We start from the raw sequence: 15,101 nt of genomic DNA, 5'->3' as shown, positions 1-15,101 counted from the left end.
ATGCATAGTGTATGCCAGTACACACACACTTCAACTCCCCTACCTCTCCCTCCCTTCCTTCATCCAACACATAACACTTCCTGCAAAATTCACCAGCAGTGTGTGCTGTGCAGGCATGAGATAACGTCCCAGAAGTTTTTCAAGGGCAGGACGGGTGCTCAGACATCAGAGGGAAGCCGCGTCGAGCCGAGGCTGATTCATTACATGTGTTGCATCTGCTTCCTATTAAAAAAGCCCAAAGCACTCTGGCTGTCTCTCCCGGTCTTCTCACTCTCTGACTGCAAACTACCTCCAAGACTCCTCGGCTAGACCTCATCTCTCTCCAAAAAAAACAAAACTCCCTGTTCCTGTCTGTCCTCTGATGCCTCTGCTCCTCACTAAGTTTTACAGATTAGCTCTACAACAGGCAGTACTACAGGCTGAAGTTCAATCAATATTAGTAAATCTGATGCAAATATTTTAAAGCCGTCCATGCATGCAAGATAGAAAGCTAGAAAGTTCTATGCTTTAGCTTTTTTATCGCCTGCATCATGAAAAAGCATTGAGAACAAGGGAGATCTTTTTGCATGGTTTAAGCCGTGTGGGACTACATCTAAGTACATTTACTCAGGTAATTAATTAAGTATAATTTTGAGATACTTGTACTTTAACTGAGTATTACCTATGTCTGCCATTTCTACTTCTAATACATCTCAAAGGGAAATATTGCACTACATGTACACTACATTTATCAGTCACTTTTTACATAAATGGCACGATAAATACCTATTTCTTTATATATATAAGGTATCCAAAGTTTGCTCCACATATGTATTTGTTAGTCATTTTGCAGAATGAGTTTTTAAGATGTTAGTACTTAAGGTACATTAAGTTGATAACACTTATTTTTATCAGTACTTCTTCCACGTCTGGGTTTATTTTTTGGTTTCTGCAGTTGTCTTGTGAACTATTATGGTTCATGCTGACAAGATATGGATGTATTGGCTTGGCCAATGGTATACCAGTGTTCTTATAACAGTTATACTGGCTTTGATGTAGTGCAGGGGTGTCCAAACTACGACCCGGGGGGCCAAATGTAGCCAGTTAATAAGCCCACTTTTCATTCATTTAAGTAAATTGAAGTCGAAACATTTTCTAACAATGAGCTGTAAAAACGTATGCTAAGTAAATGAATACAACCCCACGGAGAGCTGTGATTAATTAAGATGATCCTTATACAAATATATGGGTGAATAAAACCTACTGCTATAATTGATTCTAATTAGGCCCAGCGTGTTATTCCTAGGACTCTTGTGTTTCGGTGAGTCTGTGTTTGCTTCACAATGGTCACTTCTGAGGGAATAACAGTTCGATTAGGAAACACAGCACGATTTTACTCAGACGTTTTATCAAAGAGCCATTTCCTCCCCTGATTGAAGAACGCAGTCTACATCCAAAGACCGATTGAAAGTTTCAGACGGTTTTCTTCATCTTGCATTTTTTTAATCACTAGCTCATTTCCTTTACCCCACAATCTCATCTTCGGTGTTTTAATTATGTGGCGGTGAATGATAGCTAGCTTTAAAGGTGTGTGTGTGTGTGTGTGTGTGTGTGTGTGTGTGTGTGTGTGTGTGTGTGTGTGTGTGTGTGTGTGTGTGTGTGTGTGTGTGTGTGTGTGTGTGTGTGTGTGTGTGTGTGTGTGTGTGTGTGTGTGTGTGTGTGTGTGTGTGTGGTAGACTTGTTAAAAGGGGCCTCTTTGCAGCCCGTACTCTTACTTCAGCTGATAATTATTTCAGATTACATTAAAGGAAATTAAACATTTCTTAAAATACGTGTGAGGGTGACAGAGTTATCGAGCGTAGTCGCAGGAGAGAGTGTGAATGTTGCACATCCAAAAGTGTAATTTCTTCGACTGCTAATAAGATCATTTTCAAGTGTTACAAAATAATTAACGGTGTTACAGCAGTTGAGCATTTCTGCAGTCTTTAGAACGAGTACACTGTGATTAAAGTAATTGGTAAAGAAACGTTATCAAAAGCCAGAAAAATGAATATATAAACATGATATGTGAAGTGTTTACGCGATGGTTTGCCGGATACTATTGGCTTGAATCCAGTGCTATTGGATGAACCCTTTAAAGATAGTAAAAACAATTATTTGCTATTTACGGAAAGCGTTTATCTCTTTGATATTTAGCCAACTGTGTGGGTTCAAGTTAGGAAAACGTGTGTGTGTGTGTGTGTGTGTGTGTGTAGTCAGAGTTTCTGTCATTTCGAAATCTGTCTGGGCCGCTGATCTGTCCCGCCAACAGACGTTTATCAGCTGATAAGAGTGTTTACGCCACCGTTATCTCTGTCCGTTTAAGGGTTATGGAGTCGAGAGACATAACTGATAAACCCTTACCACACCGAACTGTTGCAGGATCTGGGATTGATGCGTCGACCTGGAGTCATTACGGCAGCGCGGCACATTTTATCTCCTATTTTCAGACATCTGAAACACAAAATCAAAAGGAAAAATTCGGTAAAGATGTTGCTAAAAGTTTAGTTTTATTGGATGTGCTTCAGAGAATCCGTGGTGATTTATTTGGATATTTTTGACATCAAGATGACGCTGTGCTAGCCTGTGTGTTAAGATAGATAGATAGATAGAATCGGAGGATGAAACCCTCTTTATTTGTCACATACATGCACACAGCAGAGCACACACAGTGAAATTGGTCCTCTGCATTTAACCCATCCTAGCACTAGGAGCAGTGGGCAGCTATTGTGCAGTGCCCGGGGAGCAATGGGGAGGGGGGATTGGAGGTGTCCGGTGCCTTGCTCAAGGGCCTAGGAGGTGAACTGGGACCTCTCCAAGTAGCAGTCCACTTTCCATATTTCATGTCTGTTTGGGGACTTGAACCGGCAACCCTACGATTCCCAGTCCAAGCCCCTAATTGGGCATGTCCTTTTATACTTTTTCCTTTCTGTGTATGAATGACAATATATTTACTGTTTCATGTTGACATCATGTGCAACGCCTTGTTTGCATGCAGCGGGGACAAAAGATATTCCTTTAATCTTAATTGAATTACTTCTGTCCTGACAGAACTACAAGCATCAACATGACCAGTATTATATTTGCGGTAATGATAGCATCAAAACAGCAGCACCTCACCAACCGATAATCCGATAGCATTTGTAGTGGACAAAATTATATAAAAATAAACAGGTAATTAATGAGATGCACCAGTTATGCATGACAAGGATGCAAGTCCAGACAAGAATCTCCCTTTGTCCATTTATTTCCATGATCCAAAATACAATTAACACCTATTGATTTGTTTCCTTTAGCCTTTCCTGTGGCTTCTCTTGTGCCTACTGGTGCTCTACTCCCACCACCACCTGTCTCTCCACATGTTGAACTATTCAATAATATAAATCAAAATATAGCTCCAACAGCATTACATATGTTTTTTTACTATTCTGCAGCATTTATTGTTAGTGTCGTATTCACACTACTGGCGCTTTGTTTCACTTTGTTTGAAATCAATGGACGGTGAAGTCCGGAAGTTGTGGGTGAATCAGATTAATTATGAACCATCTGTTCAACAAGTTATCCTGAATCATTGAAATGAACATGAATGCACTTCATTGAAATGCAAAAATGTCCCAGTTTTGGATTAATAAAGTACCTATTATCTTATCTTATCAGAAATGTTGAAATGCATTTCCTAGTTTATTTTCATTAGTAACAGCTGTTTAGGGGTTTGGAATATACACCTGTATGTTTTTCATGCCTTCCCATAAAAGCTCTGCTAAAATCAGTGCAGCATTAAGAAGGAAACACTTGGAAATGAATTGGTTTTTTTCCCTCTTGTTCCCAAAAGGCTTTACTGACCACTCGATGCAAATGTGGCCTTCCCAGTGGCATGTACCTCAAGCTGAAGTTGTTTCACTGCCACTTTGAATGTGCCCTCCTCTTTGAAAGTCAAACTGAACTTTCACTTGCAAATAATCACACAGAGTACAAACAGAATTACAGTACAACCTCCGAAGTGAACACCATTTGAATTTCTCTTGTTAGCATGCATAAATTCCGCTTGCTGCTTTCAACGCTAATAGTGTACACAGAAATCAAAGCGTTGCATTTCCTGCGGAGCAACAAGAGAGGAGGAACATCTGCATAATGCCAGCTCCAGCGAGGAAGAGCAAAGCGCACGCTCCCCAGCTCTCCCTCCAATAACATCATTAGCATTTCGACATCATCGGCCTAATTGTTGTTGGTAGCTCTGAGAAATGCTTGCCTTGGAGTGGGAGTCGGGGGAGAGGAGGGGGTGGGTTCTGCTGTAAGGCCTTGTGCTTATCAGTGCAGGGCAGATACCGTTCCTATGGTCCTGGCTGACAGGTGAGGTGTGTGTGTGTGTGTGTGTGTGTGTGTGTGTGTGTGTGTGGTGGGTGAACCCTCGGGACAGGTGCTGAGGAATAGATTCGTATTTTGCAGCAGGTGCACCTTCCCTCCCCCCTCCTTTTTCCTCCTCTCTTGCCTTGTTCTCTCGCTCCCCCAGGAGGCATATGGTGAGAGTGATTGGAGAGACCCGGGGCCCACAGGGAGTGCTACTCTCCCCAGTTCATCTGTTCCAGACGGGCCCCTGCGGGACACTCGGGCTCTCTTGAGGCCCTCCGTTGGCTGGGAATCAAGCCCAGGAAGTGGCTCCGCTTTCAGGTTGATTGCTTTGTTACAGAGCTGGGCGGGCGGCCGTGGCCACCCCCGTCAGCTTTACACCGTGTAGCCTTGTACCATTCTGTGCTCAGGACACATGCGGAACCACCGAGAGGTCACGCCCTCTAATTAGTTTGCCACGTCCCCGTTTATGTTGCTTTTAATTTGCTGACTCTCGTTGTGACACTTGGAACAGAACCGCCGTCTCGCTGCGGTTTCACAGCCTCATATTCCTGCACCAGCTTACAAATGTGCTGTGGCTCTGAGTGCACCAGGGGAGAGAGTTATGGGGGCGTTTTAGGCCTTGTGTAATATGTGTACCTCTTTTATGTGGTCATTTATTATAAGGCGAGCTCTATGAATAATGTATGATTAAAAGGCTTAATGGATACACTGGGACTCGTCAAAATAAAAGCAAAAATCCATTTGCTCTCCCCGTAGTAAATCCACTCGCTTGTCCTTGGGCTAATTTCCAACTTGGGACTTGGAGGGGGGAGTGAGTGCATGTCTTGATAGCTATTTCAAGGGAAGGAGGTGTTGGTTGTGCTGTAAAGTGAGAGAGAGAGGAGGAGGAAGAAAAGTGAAATGAGACATGAAGAGGAACAAAGCCAAGAACACCTCCTTCTCTTGAAACCTCCCTCTCTCCTTCTCTCCTTCCCTCTCTCCTCCCTCTGTCTCTCACCATCTTAAACCTCCTTCCCCCTGCCTCTGAGCAGCTGCCACTTCTGAGCCTGAAGAAAATGAAGGCAGATGAATCAATTTGGCCTGTGGCCCTAAAGTGCACTTGTCTGCACCCCAGACTGGGCGGGGGGGATAATGAGCCGATAGATTGAGCCGGTGCCGGAGCCCGGCTCTGAGCGCCGAGGTGCCCGACGCACTACCTCTCACACACACACACACACACACACACACACACACACACATGCATACACACACTGCTGATGCCTCCCTGAGCAGCGGTAGCAGCCTGTCGCTGGGTTAATGGGGGTGAGGGTCCTTTGCGCAGGACACTTTTCAGAACAAATTAGAGGAAGGATCTGTATCCGTCCTTTCCAGCCCTCCCCTCCCTGTTTTGCCTCTCCTCCCGCCCTGTGCACAGGAAGCCGGTAGAGCAGATATTGGAGTGCGGTTATGCTGAGGAGAAGAGCATCAGGGCAGCTAGAAAGGAAGGGGGCGGGCAGGGGCCAAGGTCCAGGGTCCTGGGGTAATAAGGATTGACACTGGGACAAGGCTGAGGCACTGCCTCCCTGAGCGCTGCTGACAGGTGACGGCAGGCAAGGGAGAGACGAGACGGCAGAGCAAGGAGAGGAAAAGCGAGGTCAGGACTAACAGTTTCTCTTATTCAAGGAGGGAAAACATGGGAGACCGGGTAGCAATTTGATGCCCCCCCCCTTCTGAAAACCCCTGCAAGGTGAAGGAGGTAGGATCAAAAGGAGCAAGACAACAAAGCATCACCCGGCAGCCTCCAGCCGGCCCCCTGCTGACAGAGTGATCCACATGGCAAGGAGAGAAATAAGTGGAGAGTTAGCCTAGCCTAGCCTAGCATGAATCCACTCCTGCCTCCATCGCGCCTCGACTAGCCTTTTCTAAGTAGTGCAGGCTTTGTGACTTCACCCAGGGTTAGAGTGGTATAAATGAGGAGACCCAAGTCGGCACTACTCAACTTGGGGGGGAATTAAGATGCTGGAGGGCCCTTTGAAGATAATTAAAGAGCACAGAGCGGCAGCCTCCAGAGAGCGGCTGCAGACATGTTCAATACCGAGACTAATGGAGCTAATTTCCAGTACATTATTCATGTAAAACACAGGCCATTACTTAGCTATGTTTTTCCACGTCTCTTCTATCTGTCGTCTTAAGTCGAACCCCCCCTTGGTCCTTCCCCACACACACACACACACACACACACACACACACACACACACACACACACACACACACACACACACACACACACACACACACACACACACACACACACACACACACACACACAGATTAACCACTTTACTTACTGCTTCAACCTGATTAACCTTGTCCCAGAACTGCATGGGTCAATTCTTCAATGTGAACAAACTAAATCCTCACAGTTGGCCAAGAACTCCTCAAGGTTTCCCACAAAATTACCATTACAACCTTGAACTCTGTCCCCACTCGCAAACCAATCAGATCTCAGCGGAGGCCGTTAGCCCTGTAGCTCGCTAACTTGTCCTTTAGCATTAATGAGTACACACACAGAAGAGAAAACAACACATGAAAGCTGTACAGTTGGGAGCTTAGGGCCAATTAAACACCTCCCCAGACAGGAAATTAGTCCCTGCCTTAATCACAGGCAGTCAGCGTTGCCAATCTTTTGTCAGAGTTGGTGCATTTCTGCCGAGATCAATTGCTATCCTGTCCCGTTGATCAGCGGCTCGGGGAAATGGTCCTCACGCGTTTCATCATTAACCTAGACGGCTAATTAGACGCTGCGCTCTGATCAATAGCCGAGCTGATTGCTGACTGGGTAATGCCGCCGCGGGCCCTGGAGGAGACGGAAACACTTCTGGAGCGCCTTCAGGAATTTGTCAGTAACACTGATGCTGGGTAAACAAAGTAATCAACGGCTGCACTTGACGGGGGGACGTGACGCCCGACTGTACCTCTGTCTCTGCCTCCCCCGCCTGAGTATGGCTGCTCTCTTTGTGAGAAGGAAATAAAAAAAAAAGGCCACCATCTATTTTGAGATTTCAAGGAGTGATTAGGCTGACAGCTAGAGAGCGCGAGAGGCAGAGGGAGAGGCGGGTGGAGGTGGAAGTCAAACCTGATTAGGCCCACCTGCCAGGTTTTTCTTCCTTCCATCTCTACACCCTGATTGCTTGGCTCCCTCCTCCTCCTCCCCGGCCCCCTGTCCTGTCACTGTTGACCTCAGCGCACTGCTAATGCCCCTTGGCCGATCAGCACGGCTGCCCTGGCGGCGGCAGGGTAATTAAAAGGGAATTGTGTCTGCTTGGCATGTGAGCTAGTGGGCACGAGGGTAGGCAAACACTCTCTCCCCCTCGGACTCCTCGCCCCCCTCCCAGCCAGGTGGTGGCGTACAGGACCTGTCAGATTAGCTGATGACCCTTTTAATTCTCAAACCAGCCGGGGGCCATAATTGATATTTACCGGGAAAGGTTAATTGTAGCAGTGATCCGCTTAAATTACAGCGGAGATCAGGAGAGCGGGGCCAGCCACCGGGGGAGCTGCTACATGCAAACTGCTAGTCAAATGGATTACACCCCGAGGCCATCGCCACTGTACTCCAAGGTGGCGAAGCGGCACGGGACTCTGTGATTGGCTGGTGCTTCACCACCTCGTCGTCTTCCTTGCTGAGCTCGCCAACCTCCCATCTGGCAGGGAATTTGAATGCATGCAAACTGAGGGTCTTGATGGCCTGCAAGCCATCCAGGATTGGATTAGGGCAGTCGTGAACCGTGAGGGCCTTCAAGGTATTCAGAGAGAATACCCTGGAGCCCAAAATGTATTTTCTATAAATGATATTGATTTAATAACATTTAATTTAAAACAATTAGAACAAAATGACTCTCTGGGAAGAATATCCTTCAACCAGGGTATTCTGTATCCTTGATACCCTTAAACTGAATGAGAGCGTACGTTTGGATTGACAATTTGATCAACCAATCATATATTGATCTGTCTACAGAAGGTCCAGTTGTGATAGACACGGTTTGCCACTGGATTAGGGTTACTGGGATATGGGTGGCATGTGTACATTCAAACCACTAACATGTGTTCCTATACTACAGCTTTATTTATTAGGACCAGAAATCAGCAGGATTCAAATGAAAACAAAAGGATGATCTTTAATTCACTGAATGGTTTGCACGTGTGTTTATTCAGCATTGTCTTCTTCCTTAGCTTTGAATTTGGAGTGGATTTTAGTCAGAATTCAGCAGTAAATGGTTCATATTAAGACACATTTTACACATCCATTTCTGTTTGGGGGCTAAGGCGAGCCATTAGAACGATACTTCTAGCTTGGGTAGCCTACCTGATGATGAGTAACTTTTTATCACACTAGCATAATTATTCATGTGTTCTGGGAGGATTGTCTGTGTTATACTCAACTTAAATAATGCACAACAACTCTGGTACATCTTTCCTGCTGCTGCTGCTGCTGGCCAGAGAGCTGAGCAGCGGTGGGTGAAGTTTTGGTGGCGCAGGTGTTTTTTGCTATGGCCAGTTCTGCTTTGCATTTAGCCAAAGCACAAACTGAAACCCAGCTGAGTCACCGCTCTGGCGTTGTGTTTCCCTCAGGTCGAGAAGAGAGGGACCAATAGAAGCCCGTTGTAGCTGTGCTGTATTGTTAGATGGTCCTTCTTTATGTCTTTATTAGGATTATAGCGTTAGCATTAGCATTGGCTATTCTTCCTTGTGCCCACACACACATACAGTCAAACACATGTTTACAGTATTGCCACTCAAACGCAACATACACTCAAAAAAAACGACTAATCTCTTATAATTAACAGCCAAGCATAGCAGTCAACAATTAAACAGTTCTCAAGAAGTAATTACACACTTCTACTACCAATAAAATCAATAGTTATGAATGAAAACACAAGTATTTGTCAGAAAATAACTTGTATTGTGTACTTAAAACCCCCTAATATAAACTTGTTGTGGTATTAGAGTAAATTTGATTTAAAATATTCAATAATTATGATCGTATAATACACATAATTAATATCCGCTTTTCCTCTGATTATTGAGTGTTATTGCACTTAGCGTGTATTATGTCACAAAGCATTGCTTGTTTACGTTTCCTTCTCGTTTGTCCCTGTGCAGCAATTAAAAAAAGTCCAATTAAAACATGGCGTCCCTGTCATCTGGATGAAGCTGGCACTTGACTTTGGTCGGGTGTTTTATGAATCCATTTTATGGAAGTAATAAGCCAGTCTGCAGAGATGTACCGTTATATCAGAGCAGCTTTTAGGATAATACCTCTTAAATGCCTGAAAAGTAACTGGGTATATGACTTAATTATGCACAGAGAGGTTTGGTATATGATGCAAGGGCATGATATTAAGATGTCCTTTGTCCTGTGTCCCCTGCAGATCAAGCCTTTAGCGCTCCGCCCGGTCAAAGTCAGCGAGGACGAGGCGGTGCAGGAACTGAGCCGACCGCACAGGAGCAACTCCAAGGAGCAGCTCAGCGAGGTAAGTCATCGGACCAGACCTTTCCCCCTCCACAGACCTCCTACAGCGAGCAGGGCTATCCTTTTTCACAGGCCGAGGCGGGGGGATCCCTGAGGTTGGATAGAAAGAGTGGGCGGGCGACAGAAACATTGAGGCGGAGATCAGAGAGGTGCAGTAGCTCCTGCTGTTCCCAGCTCTCACCTCGTAAAGCCCCTCTGCTGGGCTGGCTGGTAGCACACAGACAGGAAATGATTAAGCCAGTCACACGGCATCACCTTGTTGGCCTGGCATTATTTAAGCATGGCACGGTTAAATGTAGACATGACCTAACGCACTTCAGCCAGGTGTGGGCTGACCTCGGCGACCCCGCACTGGAACGGAAGAAAAACAAGCGCTCCAATTATCGCCGCCGTGCCGGCATCCATATGCTAACCCACTTAGAGGACGAGTCGACGGCGAAGGAAAGATGGAGGCCAGGCGTCGGTGCAGCATAAGGGGTGGAATAATGCAATCTAGATACAGGGGGGAGTAATGAGAATTTATGCAAAATCCCAAGCGGCTCATTTTAAATGAATGTAGAAAATATGCTGCCTAACTAACGCCTGTCAAGCAGACCTCCTAAACTCAACCGAATTCAATCAGACTGTTCATTTAGCGGGAGGAGAGGGGGAGAAAGAAGAGGAAGGAAAACTGCTTTTTTTTCTTACAGCAATGATAGAGGAAAAGGATTTTAATGAACTTATTAAACACATTGTTTTAAGCTATTCAGCACTCCAATCGCAAATCCAGCTTGATTGGAGTAAAAAAAAATCACAAATTTTTCCCCATCTCCTTCCTCCTTTTTCTACTCCCTGCTGCTCTGTTCCCCCCCCTCTTCTTCCTCTCGCACTATTTCTCCAGAATCTGTGTAAAAGGCTGTATTTTAATGAAAAAGTCAGGGGGGGAAGAGGCGGGCTTGTCAGATAAAGGACCGACACCGGTTGACAGCTCTGACAGGGATATACGACAAGCATAGAAGAAGGGAGGAGGAGGGGGGGAGTGATGGTGATGGTGGTTGCGGTGATGGAGTGGGGGGGGGGCACTGTTGAAAATTGCACGCTGTAATCGCCGACGGTGTTAGATGTGGCATGTCTCTCTAATCTGCTGCCAGATAAATGGTGCACAGACGCTGATCGCTGTAACCATGTCTCTCCCTCCTTACCTTTACACACCTCCTTTCTGTCCGTCTGTCCGTCTCTGTATATTCCAGGCCTGCACACGGCGAGACTCTCCTCTGTATTTCCTTATTTTTCCACTGCTAATTTTCGTAGCAACACATCAAAGCGGCTCCCCGGCTTTAAAAAAAGAAAGCTCTTAACTAATGATGCCGACGAGTAAAGTAAAATGGATTCCTCTTGTCTTACTGCCAAAGGAAATAGAGACAAATGTGGACGCACAGCCGCCTGCCCGCCTCTAAAAAACAGTCATGCATCAATTTGGGAGCACAGGGTTTTGAAAAAAAAAAAAACAGAATTGCAGGGGGGAGCTGTTTGTTCACTGCCATGGTCGGGTCTTTATCTGTTTATTTTGACTAGGTAATTGTGCCTGCGGTGCAGCGGGGGCCCCGGCACTAAGCCACACAGGGATTAGGGAAATGTGAGGTGGTGGAGGATGAGGAGGGGGGGGTGGGGCTGGAGAGGGCTACAGTTGTGGTGCTGACACCCTCCTGTATCCACCCACACCCACCTGATCGGGCCTCACATGCATCACTCCTCATGCTCCAACGCGCTCCGTTTGCCCCCCCCCCCACTCTTGGGCTTCCTGCATCGACAAAAACCAATAGTCTGGGGTTTGGGAGAGAAGATGGACCGGACCCTCCTCTTCTTGTCGCCGTGATTTTCTTTTTTCCTCTCGAGGCAAGTGGAGGAGGAGGGGGCATGGAAATGGGGAGAGGATTAGGGGGCGGATTTAGCAACATTTCTCTTCTCCGGGGCTGTTTAGTTAACCCTTAAATGCCGCCAGCATCCGCCCCACACGCACACACACACACACACACACACACACACACACACACACACACACACACACACACACACACACACACACACTGCTCCCTCCCCCACACTCCCTCTCTGGGGCGGTTCTTAAATCCTTTTGAAGTCCTAAGCGCTGCAGAAATCCATTGAGAGCCATGTATAATGGCTTTTAAGAGAGAGTGTTTAGCTGGATGCCGACCCTATGGCTTATGAACCGCTGGCGTTTTAATGGATCCCCCCCCTTCCCCTCCCCTCTTTCTCCTCCCTTCACTGGCACTAAATCCAATGGATTGTCCCTCATTATCATTTAAATAAGCCTCTCTTTCTGCTCTGAATGCTCAGAGTTGAATGAACTCTACGTAGTAAGGCTAATTCCAAATGGCCTTGGCCTCCCACCACCTTTGCCCACTCACACACACACACACACACACACACACACACACACACACACACACATACACACACACACACACACACACACACCGGACACATGCACACACACACGTACGTGCAGTCACAACATGCACTCTCACAGGCCACATTCTCAGTTGTACACACTTTTGGCCCCTTTGTGTCCACAGATTGTGCCCCCCCCCCCACCACCACCTCTCTGGTTGCAGAGCCGAGCGGGGAATAGCCTTTTGATTCCCGCAGAGCCTGCTTTTCCGGTTCACGACGGGATTCCTCCCTAATCATCACAGCGGGAGTCGTCCTGCGAATCAGAGGGGCACACGGGCGTTGATGAGGGCCGAGGCCTTAGAGCAGGTGTGGGAGAGTGGGTGAGGGGTGTTGGGAGGGTGCAATACGAGAGAGAGGAAGGTGTTGGGGATGACGCTCGGATTGAAGGTGGACCTATGGATGAAATTGGTCTAGCAGAAAAGTCCCCTCCAGAGACCAAGGGGGGGGGGGAGAAATTGCCAATCTAGACAGAGGAATAAAAGAAGTGAAAAGTGGAAGTGGAGGGAGGGATTCGGAGATTGGTATTCGTGCTGGGCTCTGACAGACGACGGCGAATAAAACTCCAGCTCTTTCTGTCTCCATCCTGCTCTGGTTCGGAATTTAGAGGACTGCATTAGAAACTCAGGAGGAGTCTGACGGCCCGACAACACCTCACTGAACGCTTAGAGAGACATTTAGTGAGAGGGGCTGATGTAACAAAATGAAGAACGCTTGGTTTGTTTCCAGAACTAAATTAAGACGAAATTGGAAAAATATATAACATTTTAGAGCGTAATATTACAGTTTTAGTTGCATTTTCTTCATAATGTATCTTAAACTATGAACAAAACATAATATATCTTGCCTGTAAAGGATATAGAGCATTTTAGAAAGGGCTCCTTGCCTGTTGATGCTACTCATGCAAAACAAATGCCGGGAAATTATGCGATAGAAAAAGATGAGACTGCATACTCACTCTCAACACAATCATTTTTCTATCAAGGTTTTCTGCATTTTATCAGTTCCTCTCCTGGTGCAGGTGATGGATTTCCTCCCATGTGTCTATCAATGTCACATGGCTACTTTTAAACCCCATTGATTCAGGCTGTATAAGACTGTTCCCAATGTAAGTCAATGGGAAAAGCCTCTGTGCACCCAATAGCTTCACGGACTGTAGTACCACCGTTTAGCCACTAGGAAAGTCTTCTTCAATCTCCGACGCACTTCCTGGGGGCTTGATTTTCCCCCTATGTATTTGTAATGACTCCATATGACATGATTGTTTACTTTCGGTCAGTAAAAACAACAAATTATGGCGATGACTCCCATTTGTTGTCGGGAAGAAATTCAGTATTTTAGGATTTTTTTACCGTTAAAATATGTTTTGATGACATTTTTTCGCAAGAATCTTTGTTCAGTGGACATGTAAGGTGTTTAGTTTGATAGTTATAATGGAAATTAGCTCAGGTTTTTCTCAGTTTACTAAGGTTTTTCAAGCGATAGCAGCATTTATAGCATCTTTGTTATTTTTAGTGACTGAAATTGGACGATCATGTGAAATGGACGCTGGCCGTTACAAACGAGTTGAGCCAAATAGCTCCACGGACTGTAGTACCACCTTGTAGCCTATACAAAAATCTGCTTCAGTGTCCGATGCACTTCATTGAGGCTTGATTTTTTCTCCCCCTATGATATGTAATGGCCCGATGTCACGTCATTGTCTACTTTCGTTCATAAAAAATGTAAAAGATGGCGGCGATATTCGGCATTTTGGGATATTTTCGCCATTAAAATATGTTTTGATGACATTTTTTGCAAGAATCTTTGTTCTGTGGACGTGTAAAGTGTGTAGTTCGATAGTTATAATGGAAATTAGCTCAGGTTTGTCTTGTTTACCAAGGTAGTTTAAGCGATAGCAGCATTTATAGCATCTCTATTATTTTCATTGACTGAAAGTTGACGCTCGCAAATGAGTTAGGGTTGTTGTGAAACTAGTATATTCTGCATGTTTAGATGTGAGATGAGGTTGCTAAATCACGTTTGAAGCCCTTTACACTGTGCTTAAATGCCTTTAAACAGCACCAGAGTGACAATTTTGCATCGTTTTCGCTCTAATTTTACCAAATAGCTCAGGTTTTACACCGTGTATGTCTTTGAGGACTCAATGAAGTCCCCTCCGACAGATGTGAGTGATTGCTTTTTAGATCAGGGGCTGCTCAGCTACCCCCATGACTGAGGCCGGAGTGATGTGTGCAGGCGTGGGGGGTACATGACTGGGGCGGGTAAAAGGTTAACGTGAATATTGATATTAAAGCGGCGCTGCTTCATCATGTCTGTGTCAGCGAGTGAAACGCGCCTTAAAGGTCATCCCTGTTCTCCTCTCTCTCCCTACAGAGCTCCACTCACTCGCTGTCAGGCCGCGGCTACTCGGTAAGTGGCATTTTCATGCTTCATGGCTTTACGGCAGAATTACAATCTCCAACGACCCGCTTTATGGCCCCGGCGCTCGACATTTTAATTATGTTAAATAGAGTAATGGAGAAATCATGATATTAGGAACATTAATTCTGGCTGACTGACTGATTAAATTGCGGGAAGGTGTCCTGCGCTACCTTGGCGGAAAAAGGAGCCTGTTTTTTTATTAGCATCGATCAGAATTTTATGTCTTCCTCCGCTGTCAATGGAGGAGCCTTTTTTGCTCACATGCCTGAAAGCCTCCTTAAAGCTAAGCAATAAAAACAACGCCTCACCACCATAGAACTGCATCTCCATTTACAACTTTCCACAA

At 45.8% G+C, this 15,101-nt stretch overlaps 1 protein-coding gene across 13 annotated transcripts in view; it reads left to right on the top strand.

Annotated features, from left to right (window-relative positions):
- fbrsl1 (fibrosin-like 1) overlaps window positions 1-15,101 on the top strand; it is a 310,343-nt gene that overhangs the window by 125,970 nt on the left and 169,272 nt on the right. For 10 of the 13 annotated variants that reach the window (XM_063897087.1, XM_063897084.1, XM_063897093.1 and 7 more), the window contains exons 3-4: window positions 9,780-9,881; window positions 14,708-14,743. In XM_063897087.1, the coding sequence (XP_063753157.1) occupies window positions 9,780-9,881; window positions 14,708-14,743 (138 nt within the window). The remainder of the gene's footprint in view (window positions 1-9,779; window positions 9,882-14,707; window positions 14,744-15,101) is intronic. The other 3 variants (XM_063897085.1, XM_063897090.1, XM_063897086.1) reach the window with 1 other exon arrangement.

This window comes from Eleginops maclovinus, chromosome 12 (genome assembly GCF_036324505.1).
Source record: "Eleginops maclovinus isolate JMC-PN-2008 ecotype Puerto Natales chromosome 12, JC_Emac_rtc_rv5, whole genome shotgun sequence".
NCBI lineage: Eukaryota > Metazoa > Chordata > Actinopteri > Perciformes > Eleginopidae > Eleginops > Eleginops maclovinus.
Note: the sequence above shows the minus strand (reverse complement) of the source record. Positions and strands in the feature narration are given on the sequence as shown.